This window comes from Helianthus annuus, chromosome 1 (assembly GCF_002127325.2).
Source record: "Helianthus annuus cultivar XRQ/B chromosome 1, HanXRQr2.0-SUNRISE, whole genome shotgun sequence".
Lineage (NCBI taxonomy): Eukaryota > Viridiplantae > Streptophyta > Magnoliopsida > Asterales > Asteraceae > Helianthus > Helianthus annuus.
The window spans coordinates 146,684,699-146,703,011 of record NC_035433.2 but is presented as its reverse complement, the minus strand read 5'-3'; the positions used below and the strand labels follow the sequence as shown (position 1 = coordinate 146,703,011).

At 36.4% G+C, this 18,313-nt stretch overlaps 1 protein-coding gene across 16 annotated transcripts; it reads left to right on the top strand.

Annotated features, from left to right (window-relative positions):
* The first annotated feature begins 2,245 nt into the window (after positions 1 to 2,245).
* On the top strand, positions 2,246 to 10,913 carry LOC110883837. Of its 16 annotated transcripts, none has more exons than XR_004864288.1 (12): positions 2,246 to 2,618; positions 2,751 to 2,826; positions 4,077 to 4,141; positions 4,545 to 4,777; positions 7,629 to 7,808; positions 8,328 to 8,391; positions 8,496 to 8,559; positions 9,555 to 9,634; positions 9,753 to 9,826; positions 10,096 to 10,146; positions 10,340 to 10,431; positions 10,520 to 10,913. XR_004864288.1 is itself a non-coding variant. In XM_035976157.1 (10 exons), the coding sequence occupies exons 6-10, from the start codon at positions 9,629 to 9,631 to the stop codon at positions 10,705 to 10,707; spliced, it is 411 nt and encodes a 136-aa protein (XP_035832050.1). In that variant the 5' UTR covers positions 2,253 to 2,618; positions 2,751 to 2,826; positions 7,629 to 7,808; positions 8,328 to 8,391; positions 8,496 to 8,559; positions 9,555 to 9,628; the 3' UTR covers positions 10,708 to 10,913. The 16 variants fall into 16 exon arrangements, 2 of the variants coding, with proteins under 2 accessions (XP_035832050.1, XP_035832051.1); XR_002560711.2 differs by having other exon boundaries at positions 9,555 to 9,669; XR_004864293.1 differs by having other exon boundaries at positions 4,068 to 4,141.
* The last annotated feature ends 7,400 nt before the right edge of the window (positions 10,914 to 18,313 follow it).

Here is an 18,313-nt window from a genome sequence, read left to right as displayed (position 1 = left end):
TTAGACAAAATCATCAAAAACATGAATGATGCCGATTCCTGATCCACGATATAAACTTGGGATCTCCGGCATAGTCCTAAGACTTCAAGGGAAACAGACTTCCATCCAAGTCTTCTCAGACTTGATGGCTTTCAATTCTTGTGCAGTGGGGTTGTAAGTTGCCTTTTTAGTGGCATAAAAATCTTTAACCCCCTTTGCTTTCCCATTCAGCATTTTCCCAAAAATTTTCTTTACATTTCCATTAAAAGTTTTCTCGACATCAAACTTAGTTTTCTCTTTGTAAAACTGATTCGAGATTTCAACATTACCAATTTTCTTTTTAACCTCTTCAAATTTCAGTGATGGAAACTCATCATCATTCACCGAAATTTTCACTTCAGCCTGTGCCTCTTCTGGCTTTGTGGAACCAGATTCATCGCCGACTTTTTCATCATCCTTTTTAACAACCCACACTTGGTTGTCTTTTTCTTTTTATAAAAATTCTTCTTCGAACACTCACCAATCTCATAAATTGAATTTTCAAAAATTTTAAGTCTATTGGTTGGTGGTTCAACATCAACAATTTTTTCTTTCAATTTCTGAGAAACTCCCTGTTTTGTTTTGGCGTTATTTTGACAATTCCATGCAATATGACCAACTTCATTGCATCTGTAACAGGTACGAGTCTCTCTTTCATAAAACACTTCAGTTCCATTTCTCTTCTTTTCAGCAAGAAACTTCTGGTTTGACTGTCTCCAGAACAGTTTCTTCTGTTCATCTTCTGAATTTCCACCTGACACAAATTCTATTTTTGTTTTAGTATTTTTCTTATTTTTATGATTTTCTGGTGGAATAAAACCAAGACCTTTCTTTTTGTAGCTACGATTTTGGTTTGGTTTCTTTTGAAAACCAGACCCAGAATTGTAACCTTTTTTCTTGTTTAACCGTTGTTGAACTCTTGAAGTATATTTTTTTTGATTTTTCAAAACTTTTAAAAACTTTCAACTCAGGAATATTAATTTCTATTAGTTTGAAAGTTTTATTAATCAATTCTGTTTTAATACTCATTATTGGAAACTCTTTGTTGTAATATAATTTGTCCGAATCATTTAAAGTGTATACAACTTCAAATGTTTCATCATCCAAATTTGCTTTTGATAACAAAAATTCTTTACTGTAAGACCGTTTGACCGACGACTTTGGACTGTTGACTGACGAATTTGACCCTCCAGACTCAGACTTTGACTCGGATTCATCCTCAGTATCCAACACCTGATCGACCACCTTTTTGATTAACTCAGACTCATGATCAGTATCGGACGAGGTAAATGTAACATCAATGTTATCTGGTAAATCGTCAGTTGTGTCGGTTTTTAGCTTTATATTGACTGCTTTTTCAAGTTGCTCCTCGTTTGGTTTTCTAGGAGAATACCCTTCCCAAATTGGAGGCGGACACTTGTTATAGCTAACAGTCGGTTTCTTACCACAATCTTTCTTCTTCTTCGGCTTCTCGTCTTGAAAAGCTTCCATTCCTGCAACAGTTGGGTAAATACGATTAATGAGATAATCAGAACTAGAATAGCTTTGCAGTAAACGTCTAATCCTCTCATTCTCAATTTTCTCTGTCTCCAACTCTTGCTTCCATTTAGCACTCTCTTCGATGTAGAAGTTGATGGCTTTCTGCTTTGTCATCCACTACGTGAAAAATGGCCTACGACCACACTTTTTCCAAAACCGGCCTGCCACACATTTAAATAAATGTGTGGCTAAAGGTCATTTATAATAGTTTAAAACACTTTTAGTCACACATTATATTATTAACGTGGCCATTGTATAGCAGGTCAAAACTTTTAGTCACGTTTTTCTTCGAAAAAAAATGTGACATTTACTAGCCAGTCTAGCCACAACTTGAAAAGTGTGGCCAAATGCGACCTAACGTCATTGTATTTGTATATCTTTTTTAATTTATGTGACGAAAACACATCTTTTCTAGACCTTTAGTCACACTTTCAATAAAAAATGTGACAATCACTGGCCATAGTAGAAAAGTGTGACCAAATGTTACTAACTGTCATAATAGATTTTTAATGATGTGACTAAAAGATATTACATATCGTGACTTACGAATTTGTGTGACCAAAAAGTAGTGCTTAGTAGCCTCTTGTAAACTTTTATGTGTAGCTAAAAGTTATAAGTGATCATAAACGTGACTATAAGTAATCTATGATCACACTTTCATTACTTTGTGTGACAATGTTTAGTTAGCCGTAAAATTCACCGAAAAATTTCAATTCCCTGCTAATCTCTCCATCTTTCACTCAGCCTACTCATACCCATTACTCACTGAGACACGCGTCACAAATCCTCCCTCATATGAAAACCCTAACCCATCTTCCTCACACAAGCCTGGATAGGGAGATACAGTTCTGGAGAAAGAGAATCAGGAGAGAGAGTGATCCGCCCACACTCCGGCCGCCGGTATCGATGACGACTGTGATGATAGGGGTAAAAAGCAATGAAGACCATCGTCCATTAAGACGACAGTAGTTCCGGTGAATGGTACGGTGGTTGTTGGTGGCGCATCGGACCCGATCTCCGGCGACATTAGATAATTTCTAACGGAAGTACTTGGAAATGAGGTACACACTCTTTAACCCGATCTCCGGCTACATTAGATAACCTCTATTTTCTGGCCACTATAAGTGGCTTTGTGTTAATGACAAGGTTACATTTTGATTAATATATTTCTGTTTCTTTTTTCTCCATTTCAGACTTGTATTCTTAGAGTTAATCTACACTATGATGGTTGCAAACACAAAGTGAAGAAATTTCTTCAAAGAATTGATGGTATTCTCTTTTTTGTCATTTGTTTACCATACATGAACAAACCCTCTTGCAATTTCAGCTATATAGCTCATTGTTCTTTCTTTGGGCAACAGCTAATTAGTCTGATCTTTTCTGTAATCTCTCTCTTTCTCTGTTTTTTATATATGCACACATATACATGTATGTACAATAGAAATATAGGATAAAGGTGTCATCTTTTTCTCATTTGTGGGGACTTTGTTGATGTTTTTTTTGTGGAATGAGGGTTATTTTCAGATGTGGGTATAGTATACGTTACTTTGATGGGTTGTTTTTTATTAGGACTGTTTTGATGTTGCTCACAAGATGTTTGATGTTTTGCTTGAATGAGTTTTGAGAATTGTCTTTTTTATTTGTTCACTTTAACTTTCATGGTAGTTGGTCAAGATTTAAGTCTCTGAATATCAACTTGTGATTTTGTGACCATTGCTCAAACTTAGCTGCTAGCATCTATCTTGCTCAAAGTTTTACTTCATTGTTGTTACTCCTTGCTAATATTATTTATGGGATCTTTGGTATTTTATTAACTGGCAACACAAAAACTAAGATTCTTTTGTGTCTTTTTGGCATATCAGTAGCGATGTTCATCGGGTTTTTTCTTCGGGTTTCGGGTTTTTCTCTAGGAAAAATTGACCCGATAACCAACCCATTTTAAAGTTCGGGTTAGTCGGGTTTAGGTTATTCGGGTTTGGGTTAGTTCGGGTCAGGTTATTCAGTTTTCGGGTTTAGATGTAAAATGAAAATAAATGTTTTTTTTTATAGAAATATCATCAAAATTCCTATTGTTACATTAAAAATATAATCAAAGTATTTAAAAGTCCCAAAACTTAGTGTTCCATCCATTAAAGACTTCAAATCTAAACAGTTTTATATGAAAAAAAACAATAAATGTTTGGGTTTTTTTCGGGTTTTGTGTTTCGGGTTTTTCGGGTCCGGTTATTCGGGTTTTTGGCCTGGAAAAAGTGACCCGATAACCGAACCATTTAAATCCAATCCCGAACTGGTTTGGACAAAAACCTGATTTGAACACCAACCGGTTTGGGCTCAGAACTCGATTTCTGCATGACTACACCTGTAGTCAGAGTGCTCTGTTAACTATGGGGCCACATTCATTCACTTATTGGCTGTTGTAACCGGACAGTATAAACTAAAAACAGTTGCTATTATTATAGTTTTTGAACAAATGCTCTTCCTTGCGAGTTAAATCTTGATTAGTTATTAAGTTATTCCAGCTGAAGTTATGAAGTCCTTGAACATTCCCAACGGAGTAAGACGTAAGAGCATTAAACACTCATAGGTAACCTCCTTTCACTTTTTTGGGCTTTATTTCATCAAAATTTTGTTCTACTTTTAATTTTTCGGATCATTAATTTATGGCGGCTAACGTGGAAAAAGGCTAATATAAATGGATATCAAGTCAAAATGAACTTTGTTTATTACAAGCTGTGGTGTATTATAACACCATGGTTACAGAAACCACGGTGACGTTTTGGAGGCAGTGAATTGCTTTTATCTTGTTACGTTTTCTCTTTTAGCTTATACCCAATTAGTTTGTGATAGAAAACTAGATCATCATGTAGTACTGCCTTTTGAGAACATAATGTTTTCAGAGAGCATTTTTTTTAAAAATACCTAATATAACCTGATTTACGTTGTGCATAACATAAATACATAATCAATCATTTGGTCTCATTTTGTAGGCATGTCCGCAGCCGATCATCGGGCCTCCTCGCGGCCGGTCTGAGTTGTCAAACATGCGATGTTTATACTTGGACATGGAGCTCGCGACAACAATAAGGGTTTAAAGGTTGATAAACGGGCGGCGACACTTCTACCAACTCCGAACTGAAGCTCGCGACAACAATAAGGGCGTCGAACCCACAACGGTCTGATGACGGAAGCTCCGACGGCTACGGTTCAGAACTAAACACAAGTTATTTCCAAATTCTCACAAAAGTCCCACTTTTTACAGGACACTTGTCATTCCCAAATTATTTCTCACACTTCTCACAAAAGTCCCACTTTTTGAATTAATTAGGATAAAGGACACTTGTCATTCCCAAATTATTTCTCACACTTCTCACAAAAGTCCCACTTTTTACAGGATCCTCTACCTATATATATATATATATATATATATATATATATATAGGGTAAGGTTATTGTAAAAAAGACCAAAAGTGTGAGAAAGGTAAGAAAAAATCTCAGACATTAGATCTAAATTAATTGAAAAGGGTAAACAAGTAATTTTATCAATAATTCAATTAGTTAAAAACTTCCCATAACCGCCACCTTAATTATAGGAAGTATATAACACCATTCAGCAAGTATATAACACCATTTAGCAAGTATATAACACCATTCAGCAAGTATATAACACCATTCAGCAAGTATATAACACCATTCAGTAAGTATATAAACTATTCAGCAAGTATATAACACCATTCAGCAAGTATATAACACAATTCATTGACTAAACATCTGATCGAAACATATTTTTTTCTCTATATAAGTATAACAATATGGTATTCATATTAAAGATAAAAACGCTCGTTATTATGGTGTAACTGTTTTTTTAAAGTTACGTATAAAAAGTTATTGACGTTTAAAAAAGACGGGGGAAGTTACATGTGCGTTACCTAATTTCTAGTGGGTTTAAAAGACTATATTGCCCCTAGGTATTTCAAATCAGTCCAAATTAATGAAAATATTTTACAATTTGGTCCCTATTGATCTCAACCATTAGAGCAAAAGATCTAATGGCTGAGATTCTTTCTTACCCTTCTCACACTTTAGGCCTTTTTTACATGATCCTCTACCTATATATATATATATATATATATATATATATATATATATATATATATATATATATATATAAATCTTTTTTCTTTTTTATATTATCTATAACAATTAATTATTTTTCTTTTTTTATATATAATTAAAATTTTAAATCGAATCGTAGATAAATAACAAATTATTAAGAAAAATATTACATATAAATAACTAATTTATAAACATTTTGGTTTATGTATTGTTTGATTGGATTATGTGTTACTTGGATTTTCTTTTAAATGGGAAATTAATAAATATTGGACGATTACATAGTACGTCGTGAGCTTTGTATCAACCAATCATGCCCTGATCACCTTGTTCACTGCGGGTCGGGGTGTGACAGATTTCCTACCTTAGCTTTCCTACTGGTGGGATTTACTGAGTATGATGATGATGATGATGATGATGATGATGATGATGATGATACAAGACTCTTACAACAAGAAGTCGTATATGGCTTAATGGACGATATCGGACCTTATTGGATCACGATGGACACTAGTATGTCATAGAGTTGCATAAATCGGTTAATTTCAATAATCCGTTCGGTTAGTTGGTATAACCGGTCAATTAGAACAAGTCATTTAGGCCCAATGATGGTTATTTGGGTTCTTAAAGGTCAATTACGCCTAATGAAGGTCAGTCAGGGTTGTTTAGCTCAATGATTGTCAATTAGGCACAATGACGGTTAATTAGACCCAACGATCGTAAGCTAGGTTCAATGAAGCTCAGTTAGAGTTGTTGAGGCTCAGTGATGGCCAATTAAGCCCAGTGGTGATCAAATAGACCCAACGATGCTCATTTAGGCCAAGTGATGGTTAATTACGGTTTTTTAGCTCAATGAAGGCCCATTAGGCCCAATGAAAGTCAAATAGGTCTAATGATTGTCAGTTAGCTTCAATGATAGTTAGTTGAGCTTAATAAAGGTCAATTAGTCCTAATGAAGGCTAGTTAGAGTTGTTAAGATCAATGATGGCCAATTACGCCCAATGACGGTCAATTAGACCTAACGATGGTAAACTTGGTTCAATGAAGGTCAACTAGAGTTGTTGAGGCTCAGTGATGGCCAGTGGTGATCAAATAGACCCAATGATGGTCATTTAGGCCAAATGATGGTTAATTACGGTTTTTGAGCTCAATGATGGTCAATTAGGCCCAATGAAAGTCAACTAGGTCTGATGATTGTCAGCTAGCTTCAATGATAGTTAGTTGGGCTTAATAAAGGTCAATTAGGCCTAATGAAGGCCAGTTAGGGTTGTTAATCTCAATGATGGTCAATTAGGCCCAATGAATGTCATTTAGGGTTGTTGACCTAGTTGTAAGAATGCTATAGTGAGTAGAGTGTGAATTCTAACACGACCCGAAAAATAACACGAACCTAACACGACATTTACGGGTTTGAATTTTGTCTAAACGGGTTTGGGTCAGTTTCAGGTTGAACCCGTGGACCCATTCAACTCAAGTAGGCGGGTTCAGGTTAAACCGGTCGGGTTATCGGGTTGACTCGTTTAACCCATTTATATTATATTCTATATTACAATATATTTTATGTTATAAAATAATTTGGGTGTGTATTTTATACTATAATTATAACTTAAAAGAGAAATTAACATAAGATTGCATAACTTAAATTCAGTCGGGTCATGTTCGGGTTCATATTTATGACATGATTTTCATACACAACACAAATCTTTCAAACGTAATATAAATATAGTTTTTTTTATTATTATTTTATGTAATTTATGAAAAAAATATAACTTTAATTTTTGTTTCCCACCATTTCCCAAAAAATTTCTAATTTCCCTCTCCTTTCTCTTGTATCTCTCTCCTAAAACATGTTCGTTTTTGCTTTTCCCCTATTTTTCTTTAACCCTAAATGGATTCCCCTCCCAAAATTCATCCCCAGAGATCTCGTATTGATACCCCCTCTTCTCTTTTTGTTTAATTAGCTTGTTTTGGCATTACGATAAAGAGAGAAACAAACCGGACACGCAACATCTCCATTGAATCCATCTAATCTCTCCTTTGATTGAACGCGAACCGAAGGAAGAGGAACATAAATCGGAAGCCATCCGATTCTAGACCTTAATCGGAGATCTGAAAACCAATTAAGGACTGACGTGATTAAGGTAAGTGCAAGAACCCTATTTTCTTCGCATTTATTCAAAAAGCGTTTTGTGGTTGTTTATTCAGACCCTGTAAGTAGTAATCTGCATGTTCATGGTTTTTTTTTTGTGGATATAATAAACTGAAAATGCTTCAAGAGTTAAACTTTATTGATAAAACTCCACAGATTCGTGAAAATTATGACATTCGTCCCGAAGTTCATGTGTTTGATTGTTGATTTGTAGTGATTTGTTATGATCGGTTTTTGTTAATTTTAGTTCTAGTTAGCTAATTAGGTGAAAATTTGTAGTTAGTTTCAGATTTGTAGTGATTCATAATGCTCGTTTGTTTTTAGTTTTAGTTCTAGTTAGTTGATTAGGTGAAAATTTCAAGTTGAATTTTAGGTTATGTAGAAGTTTAATTGATTATTCTGACCCGTTAAAGCAGTTCGGGTGGGAACAGTACGGGTTGTAAATGAGTAAATCGGAATGTGTTATGCTGTGATTGTTGGTGTTGATGATTAATTGATTGATTAATTTAAGGTTGATGTTACTCTTTCCGATGGAACTTTGGCCAGAGTTGCCGTACCTAGCGGCGCTTCTACAGGTTTGGTGTTTTAGCAGTTATTTATACTTTGAGTAGCTTGTATATAAGTGTTGTATTGGTTCATGAGAAATTTATAAAATTTATTTGAAAAAAATGGTTTATAGGTATATATGAAGCTTTGGATTTAAGAGATGGAGGTTCAGATATCTTGGTAAAGGTTTCTTGAAGGTGTGTGTTACTCTTGATTTTCCATGGTTTTGCTCAAGTTTTTAAGTTTTGAAATGATGACACGAGATCAAATTTGACTTGTTTAGCTACAACTGAAATTAGGTTGTTGATTAACCTTGAGTGCTTGTAACTTATAAGTGTTTTAAACTTGATCCTTGAGATGCAGAGGCCTCTTTTTGATTTAAATATCCTGATAAACTAAGTTTAATTATATATTTTATCTAACATCATGCTTAGCAAGGATCACCTTTTGTAATCTAAAATTGTTCCCAATTTTTTTTTTTTGAGTTGAAAACACGTAGAGCGCGTAGACGGGCTCAACATAATTAAGGGAGATTTAAGGGAGTCACCGTATTTTCTAATGTTCATCATCTCTTCCCATTTGCATGGGTTAACTTGGGGTTTTAGTCTTATTTTTGCCTTGTTTGTTTGTTGTAGTTTTTGTTTGTTATGTATGTCTTCTAGCTGTATGTGTGTTGCCTTCCTTTAGCTTCTTGCTAAGGGAGGCTACTGTTTGTTTATTGTGGTCATAAAATCCCCTTTACTGGCCAAAAAAGTAACAATTATTATTCTTATCTTGTTTTGTATCATGAGTTCATTCAAATTGTGTGTTTGTGGAGATTACTGATGTAGAATAGTTAGGCTTGCACTAAAACTTTGTTTTCAAGTGTATGGCCCGCAGTTTTATTTTTGTGTTCGCTATTTCATTACATGAAGCTAACTTGCACGCGTATAATATTTTAGGGGTGCAAACGAGCCGGGCCAAGCCGAGCTCGATTAACTTATGAGAGCTCGAGCTCTACTTGGTTCGAGCTTCGTCTTCAAAGCCCGAGGTCAGCTCGTTGGTCGTTTTTTAAGCTTGAGCTCGGCTCGTTTATTATATATTAATTAATATATTCAATAAAAATTATATAAATAATAGATTCATTTAGGCTCGCGAGCTCAATAAATGAAGTTCGGGTTCAGACTCGTTTACTAAACAAGTTATTTTTTAGGTTCGGACTTGGCTCGTAAACAAGTTTAAAACCGGAAGATTTTACATGGAGATTAGTGAAATGGTCTAAAAATCATGAAGGTGCATTTTATGATGCTTTGTTTGTTTGTTTGATGGTAAATACTGAATAGAACACAATTTTTTTATTGGCTGTGAAGTTATTATTATTATTTTTTAACACTTTTGGCTGTTTTTGAAGAGGAAGCTCTCTAATTTGCAGTGGATGGCAATCGAATTATTGGCTATTGGAAGTTTGGAACAACCACAAGTCAGGTGCTATTACCAGTCACATGTCTTCCCCTGTAATTTCTATTGCGCATAAACTTTTAGCTGATATATATGAGAAGATTTTATTGAAAATATATAAAATAGGACTTGATAGTTGATACTTACAATTTGTTCAAATGATGTAACTGCTGGTATTTTATACCAATTAGTTCACATGTCTTGTATTTTTATACAAATTAGTCCAGTGATGTTACTGCTTGTAAAATCTACTAGTGAGATGGTACCTTATCGAGCTATCGGTTATTCTAATATAGGTTAAAGGATGCGGAGAAGGATCTTGTGACTATCTCATCATTAATCCCAGGGTACATGTTGGGCGTCATCTCTGCTTGTCTCTCAGCCCTGGCTGGGGTTTATACAGAATTCTTGATGAAGAATAATGACACCTTATCTAATATATTGACAGAACGTTTAGCACTTTAGTTGTATACGTAGGTTTCGTTATTCTTTACATCATGAGGATGACATCTTAACATTTTATGTTATTTTAATTTTCAGGAGCCAGCTCAAAAGCACACTAGGAGTCTCTTCAGCTCTACATGCCGGTTCTTTGACAACATTCCTATCCCCTCCATCTTCTCCGAGAGCAGGTAATGCTTGTAATTTGATCATATAAATTACTTTTTTTTTCCAAATTGGATTCATGGAACTAACATTTTAGTTCACCTTTTGCAACAGGCGAGCGATCACCATTTCTAGAATCGGAGGAACTGGAATCAGGCAAAGGCAAGAAAGAAGTGGAAGCAAAACTTGTGAGTTATTCGTACACGTTTTTCCATCTGATTTTGCATTTGCGAGCATGTATCAGGCACGCTTTTATTGGGATGGAGCAGTTCAGAAGCTCGGATCTCATTGATGTCGGGTGATTGGTCATTGATTGAATTGTTCGCTGGTCAATAATTTTGCAATAAAATCTTGGAGCATTCCACAAAGGCAAAACAAGTGGAAATAGAATTAGTTCTTAGTTTATGTGTAGAGGCATTTCCTTTGCAACTTTTGTAGATAGGTTTTGATTAGAATTTTATGTTTTGAATTAGTATTTAAATTAAAAACTTATGTATGGATTTTGGTTTATTATTGTTAATATTATTTGGTTTTCTCAAGGTTACTGTTGTTTTAGTTTTATAAAAAATCGAAAATAAAATGGCTAATTATATGAAAATGGCTACATAAAACCAATGTGACCAAATGTTAGACAATAGTGACACTTCAATTATAAAATTTCATGTGGCTATACATAATTGGTAGCCATACTTTCATTAGTTTGTGTTTTGATGTGGCGGAACCATAACAAATGTCATGGAAAAACAAATTGTGTGTGAAATGTTAGATAATAGCCATACTTAAAATTACAAAACTACACGTGGCTATATATAACCATTAGCCACACTTTCGTGACATTGTTTTTTATATGTGTGACGAAATTATAGCAAAAGTCATGGGAAAAATAAATATGTGTGACCGAAGGTTAGACAATAGCCATACTTAACATTACAAAAATGTCGTGTGTCTAGTAAATGTTTTTAGCCACACTTACAATAAATTAATGTAACTATATAATAGAATCGGCCACAATTCGTGAGATTGTTTTTTGTTTGTGTGACGAAATTATAGCAAATGTCATGGGAAAAACAAATACGTGTGACCAAAGGTTAGGCAATAGCCACACCATAGTCACTTTGTTTCTTGTTTGTGTGACAGAATGATAGAAATCGCCATAAGAAAAAAAAATACGTGTGACCAAAGATTAGACAATAGTCATACCTAAAATTACAAGATTTCGTGCGGCTATAAATAACCATTAGCCACACCATCATCACTTTGTTTTTAGTTTGTGTGTCTGTATAATAGAAACAACCACACTTACACTAAGTTCATGTGACTATATAATAGAAACGGCCACACTCACAATAGTTCATGTGGCCGTTGCCACCATTTAGCCACACTTAATGGGCATAATGCTTAATTACAACAACCCTTTTTGCCACACTTTTTTTTAGTTGATGTGGCTAAAACAATTTTTTTTTTGGTAATTTATGTGGCTATATAGCAGTAAGGATCACACTTAAAGTAACATACATGTGGCCGTTGCTACCCTTTAGCCACACTTAATGGATGAAATGTTAGATTTTAACCAAAAATGTTGGTACCCTTTAGCCACACTTTTAAGTTCTACGGCCACTAATAAAGGTGTGTGGCCGTATGATACCTACGATGACTCGACCTTTGGTCACACTTGACCTGTAAAAAATATGTGTGGCGAAAGACATATCGTCACACTTTTTTTTGTGTGGCTGTATCTCTATTTTGGCGTAGTGATCATCACAGCATTCATCATCGTTAGTGCTTGTTCTCTTTCTGAATTTGTCTTTTGGAGGCCAGTTACTGTTTTGTTCAAGACATCATAAGATTCTTTCACATAGCTGAGGTTGAACAATAACTGCTCCTTCTTCTTCTCATACTCAGCAATGATGTCGTCTTTTGCTGCACAATCCTTGCAAGCTTCCAAACACTTCATGCAAGGCTTGACGACTTCAACAATCTTTTCAACTTCGATTGTTTTGACCACTTCTATCCCTTTTTCTTCTTCTTTTACCTTCTCAGCTTCGATTACCTTATCATCTTCAGCAATCTTCTCAGCAACACTTTCAACATTCACATTCTGAACAACATTTTCAGATTTCATTTGTTGTTGTTCTTTAGCAGCTCTTTTCTCCTTCAGTTTCTTCAAGCGATCTGCAAAATAGAAATGAAAACTTTCAGGAGAAAGATGAGATTTAGCAACATTAATATGTTTCTCTTCCTCATCATCACTGCTACTATCAACTGGTGATTTATCAAACTGTACAGATTTTTCAGAATCAGCATCTGATAAACCAGAATCAGATGGTGTTTGATCAAATACAACTTCTTTTTCAGAACTAGCAACATTTTGAACACTCTCATCTGAACCCTCTGAAATTTCCCCAAATCTTTCTGAAAGTTCATCAACACTTTCTGAATTTTCATCAGACGTAACAGACTTTTCATCCTCACTCGTCACATTCACTCCAATAGACTTCATCCAGGTAGCAAACATGTCTGGTTCTCTAACAATCTTAGCGATGAAAGCTTTGAACTCTCCTTTCTCATCAACAAACATATCCCAGCTGAAGCCTTCAGGTAGTCTCTCATCATCTTGATCGACTATACATGCTTTGCTTTCAGATGATATGTATTTGTTCCAGCTGAAGTCCACTAAACACGCTCTCTTTGAATCTTCAATTTTTCTACCATGAGCCGTCTGTGAATCTTGTGATTGACCAACTTGCTGATAAATGGCTTTCCGGTAGTAGTCGTCTTTTCCGAACGGATTCTGAGCGCCGCTAGCTTCTCTATTCTTGCATTCCCGTTTGAAATGGCCTTTCTCCCTGCATCGAAAACAAGTAACTTTAGATTTATCAAAACCTAAAGTAGATACATGAGCATCAAGAAAGTCATTTCTCCCGGTGATTGTTTTAAACTTTTCAGCACGTCGAAGAACTCTTGCAAGACACCATTTGATATCCATTAATTCCATCTCTTCGGCGTCTATTTAGTCGTAATCCTCTTTGGTGAGCATAGGATTTCCGATCCGACCAGCAACTAGACCCTCATAAGATAACAATACAGAACCAAGAAGTGCCATGTGGTCTTTAGCAGTGTCTTCTGAAAAGCTTTGACCTTCTGGAAGGTTTAGAGCTATGTTGCACTGAATCACGTATCCATTTCCTGTCTTTGTGCCCTGAGACTGAAAGCTTGTATTTGACTCTTTAGGATTAACACTCGGAAATGATGAGAATCCACTGCTGCTTTTGCCAGAACTCTGATCAGCCTTTTCTGATGAATCCCCAGCACTGAACGCAGTTTGAATTTTCGGACTTCTCTCAGTTTCAGGAACTGGAATACTACCTTTATAGTACATCTTCACATCCTGTTGACCACTCGGACTGTTCATCCTGGCGATCTTCTACTGTTCCAGATCCTGACTCTCGATCTTTTTGATAAACTGAGTAATCGTTAACCCATCATAAACACCCGTGTTCTTCAGAATCATCAGATAAGTTCCCCACTCTTTTTGTGGAAGAGCATCGGCAAGCTTGTCCACCCATTCTTCATGATCTTTTGTAATACTTAACATCGACATCGATCGCACCAGGTGACAGTATCTCTCAATCATCTTCTTTGTATCCTCTCCCGGTAAGCTGCTGAACAGATCAAACTCTTTCTTAAGCAGCGCCTTCTTGCTCTTTATCATGTTCTCGCTTCCCTCAAATTTTACTTTAAGAGCATCCTAGATCGACTTTGCAGTTTTGTCGTGCTGTAACAGAATGAATATGTCTTCTTTGATCGCTTGTTGCAACAGACTGATCATCATCTTTTCTGCTTTGTACATAACTCGTTCCTGATCCGTAAATTCTGATAACTGTTTGATGACCTGCAATTCTGTTCGAGGTAACACATATTTCTTCAGTATACATTCCCATGACCTAAGATGATTCGCCTGAACCCAGTTCTCGAATCTGTCTTTCCACCCGTAGTATTCTTCGATACTCATCAATTTCGGGGGCTTTTGGGTGGTTCCCGTTTCGTTTTCTAAATTCATAGCTTGAACAACAGCAGCTGGATTAGACGGTGTTGCAAATGCGTTGTAGAAATCGGTATCCATGAAGACTTAGCACGTTTTTCAAAAACAGTGTCAAATAAGCGAAACTATGTGAGTGTGCACAATAAGCGAAAACCCAGATAACCAGATAAGCGAAACTTCAAAGTACAAATGAGCAAAACCAGTGTTTGCACCAATAAGCGAAACCTCAAATTACCGTTGAAGCGAAACTTCTGAGTTCAAATAAGCGGAACTGCAAATGTTCTCAAAAGCGGAACTAGGATGTGACCGAAAGAGCGAAACCCTGAGTGTCCTTTGGAGCGAAACCTATTGATGACCTTTGGAGCGGAACCTCAAAATGCACTTGAAGCGAAACCAATAAGCGAAACTCCAAATCTGTCCCTTGAAGCGGAACCTTTCAAGCGGAACCCTGATGATTTTGAAGCGGAACCTCACTTAAGGTGACAAAAAAGCGGAACTACCAAGTAATTTGGAGCGGAACCACTCAAGCGAAACTCCAAATTGACACTTGAAGCGAAACCCTTTGAGCGAAACCTCTATATGTTCGAAAAAGCGAAACCTGGTCCGAAGATCATTTGGTCCATTTTTAGTCCGTATTTTAAGCTCAAACTTTCAGGGATTTGACTATGATTACTAACACACAATCTGTGAAATTTTGAGCGGATTCCGACCGTAAAATCTCGTTCTGATGAAGAAAGAAGGTGTAGAAGTAAGAATTTTTTATGAAGTCCAGCAAATCTCTGTAGAACTCCTCCTCCTGAAGCTCTGATACCACTTGTAGGATCGTGTTCTGACTCGATTGAGTCGTTTAGAGGCGTTAAACTACGTTTCAGGTGTGGAATAACAAGAAACGAAGGTAGAAACAACTGAATCTTCACTAAAACTGCTAATTGTATTGATTATCAACCGATTACACGCAGTTCTTCACACCGGCAGCACCTCGGTATGGAATTTGACAAAGTTACAAATGATTTCGCTTCTAAGGTTTATATAGTGTAGAGGTTCCGCTTATACGTACATGTCCACAGAAGCGGAACCTCATGTGTACGTATAAGCGAAACTACCTAGTACACATAAGCGAAACTACCTAGTACACATAAGCGAAACCTTTACCAATGACCTTATAAGCGAAACCTGCTCACTAAACATGTATAATCTCCTATTTTCTCGTAAATCTTGCCCTAATCTATACTATACAATATATGACTCGATCCAAGACGAAATCAACAAATGTAGTGCACCAACAAAACCCATAAAAACTCGGACCCAATGGAGGTGTAAAGAAACTCGGACTCAATGAGTGTAAAGAAACTCGGACTCAATGGATTCAGTAACTAGTCTCCGGACTTCACACTGGTTCACCAAAACACCGGAAACACAGACACAGAATGGAAACTCGGACGAGTAAAACACATACAAAAATCCGGACAGAGCCTTTTTCAGATCAAAACCCTAGATCTACCAAAAACCCAACAGTTCTCTCCAACACAGCTCGAATTTCTTCATATCTGGACCAAAATCTTCACGTCTTCAAGATGTTTGGCGGAAACAAACATCAAATCTAAAGCAATGGTGATTCGGAAGGCGGTTAGACCATTCCGAATCGGTAACCATGCTCTGATACCACTGTGAAAGCATCGGATCGATGACGAACATCAAACATTGCACTTGATTCAAGACATGAAGAACAAAATATGAACAAGATGAAGAAGATGTAGAAGATGAATCTCTTTATTGATGAATCAGTCATCACAGATTACACAAACCAAAGGAGTATACATCATCTACAAGCTGGTTTAGATCACAAAGATCTAAACCTAGCTTTCTCTCACTAACACATAGTCTCCCTCTCTCTCTAGAATACACACAGTGATGGAGAATGGATGGGATCTTGTGAGAGGTGCACCAAGCACTAAAGGGTTTCCCTAATCTACACAATACACACACATATATATAGGCTAGGGACTAAACCCGGACAAAACACATTGTCCGGGATACAAAACAATACAATAATCCGAAACACTAGAAAGTAGTCTGGAATACCTTCAGCAATTGATAATCTTCATTATCATTGACTTTAACTTGGACTTCTGCTTTGGTTGACACAGAACTGATAAGCGACAGTTACCCTGCAGGAACTGCACTTACACCTGTGAAAGCACCGGATCGATGACGAACATCAAACATTGCACTTGATTCAAGAAATGAAGAACAAAATATGAACAACATGAAGAAGATGTAGAAGATGAATCTCTTTATTGATGAATCAGTCATCACAGATTACACAAACCAAAGGAGTATACATCATCTACAAGGTGGTTTAGATCACAAAGATCTAAACCTAGCTTTCTCTCACTAACACATAGTCTCCCTCTCTCTCTAGAATACACACTGTGATGGAGAATGGATGGGATCTTGTGAGATGTGCACCAAGCACTAAAGGGTTGCCCTAATCTACACAATACACACATATATATAGGCTAGGGACTAAACCCGGACAAAACACATTGTCCGGGATACAAAACAATACAATAATCCGAAACACTAGAAAGTAGTCTGAAATGCCTTCAGCAATTGATAATCTTCATTATCATTGACTTTAACTTGGACTTCTGCTTTGGTTGACACAGAACTGATAAGCGACAGTTACCCTGCAGGAACTGCACTTACAGTCTCTCCCTTAACTGTTGCTATCAGTTCTATCTGACATTGATATCTTCAGTCACCGGATACTGCACTTACAGACTCCACCTTGACTGATGATATCATAGCTGCTTTCAACTTTGGCTGAGACTTGATCTTTCTGGCAGAGCACAACGATCTTCAACCCTTCTAATTAAAGACTTGCTGACGATCACTTAAATGGCCTCTTTGTGAAACCCGAAGAATCCAACATCAAACACTGTTGATCCTCCCCCTCAATCTACTCCTGAATCAAGTTAACGCGAACCGACCTACAACCATATGTAAGAATATCGCTCGATACATTAATCATCAAACCTAACCAACAGCAGAAAGAAACATTGGATTTCCAATGCCCAGCCTTGAACACTTTAAATTTCACAAAGACATGAAGCTCAGTTCGATACGTTAATAACAAACTGAACTTTGTAAAAGTACATCCACCATCTTGATCAGAGTCTTCAACCGAGTGTCTGAAATCATTTAATCTCGAATCTTCAAGATCCAATCTCGTATCTTCACAAATCCACCAATTACCCAATGACTTTCGTCTCTGATCTCCCCCTCAATGTAAGAACCCCTATTTCGAGAATCCGTTCAGACACCCACTTGGAAGAGGTACCAAGAAGACTAATCTTCTATACTCTAAACGGCATACGATAAAGGCATGACCTTCAACTACTTGCCAAACGAACAATTTGCTTCATCACGTCAACACTTGATTAAACCTCGAACAAACTTGACAAAACTCAATCATACACTAGCTCTAACTTGCTTCATGTTATAAACACTTCGCCACCGGTAAGATTAACACTAAGTTAATCTCAAAGATAGTAAACATGAACTTGTTTCGATGTAGCACCACGAGCTTTTGATTTACAAAGAAAATAGGAATTTCAAAAATTTTTACTCCCCCTTTTTCTTTTTAAACAATACAAAAATCCAAGCAAGTCGTATTCTCTTCACCTCCTCACTTGATCCGAACAACATAAGTACCATAAAACTTTTCGATAATCCGAAACCGACTTCAAGTTTCCAAACTACACATAATTCTGACTCTTAGTTAGTTATCCGGTACCTAATTTGATCTCGTGTCATCAACAACCTAATTTCAGTTGTAGCTAAACAAGTTACAAGCACTCAAG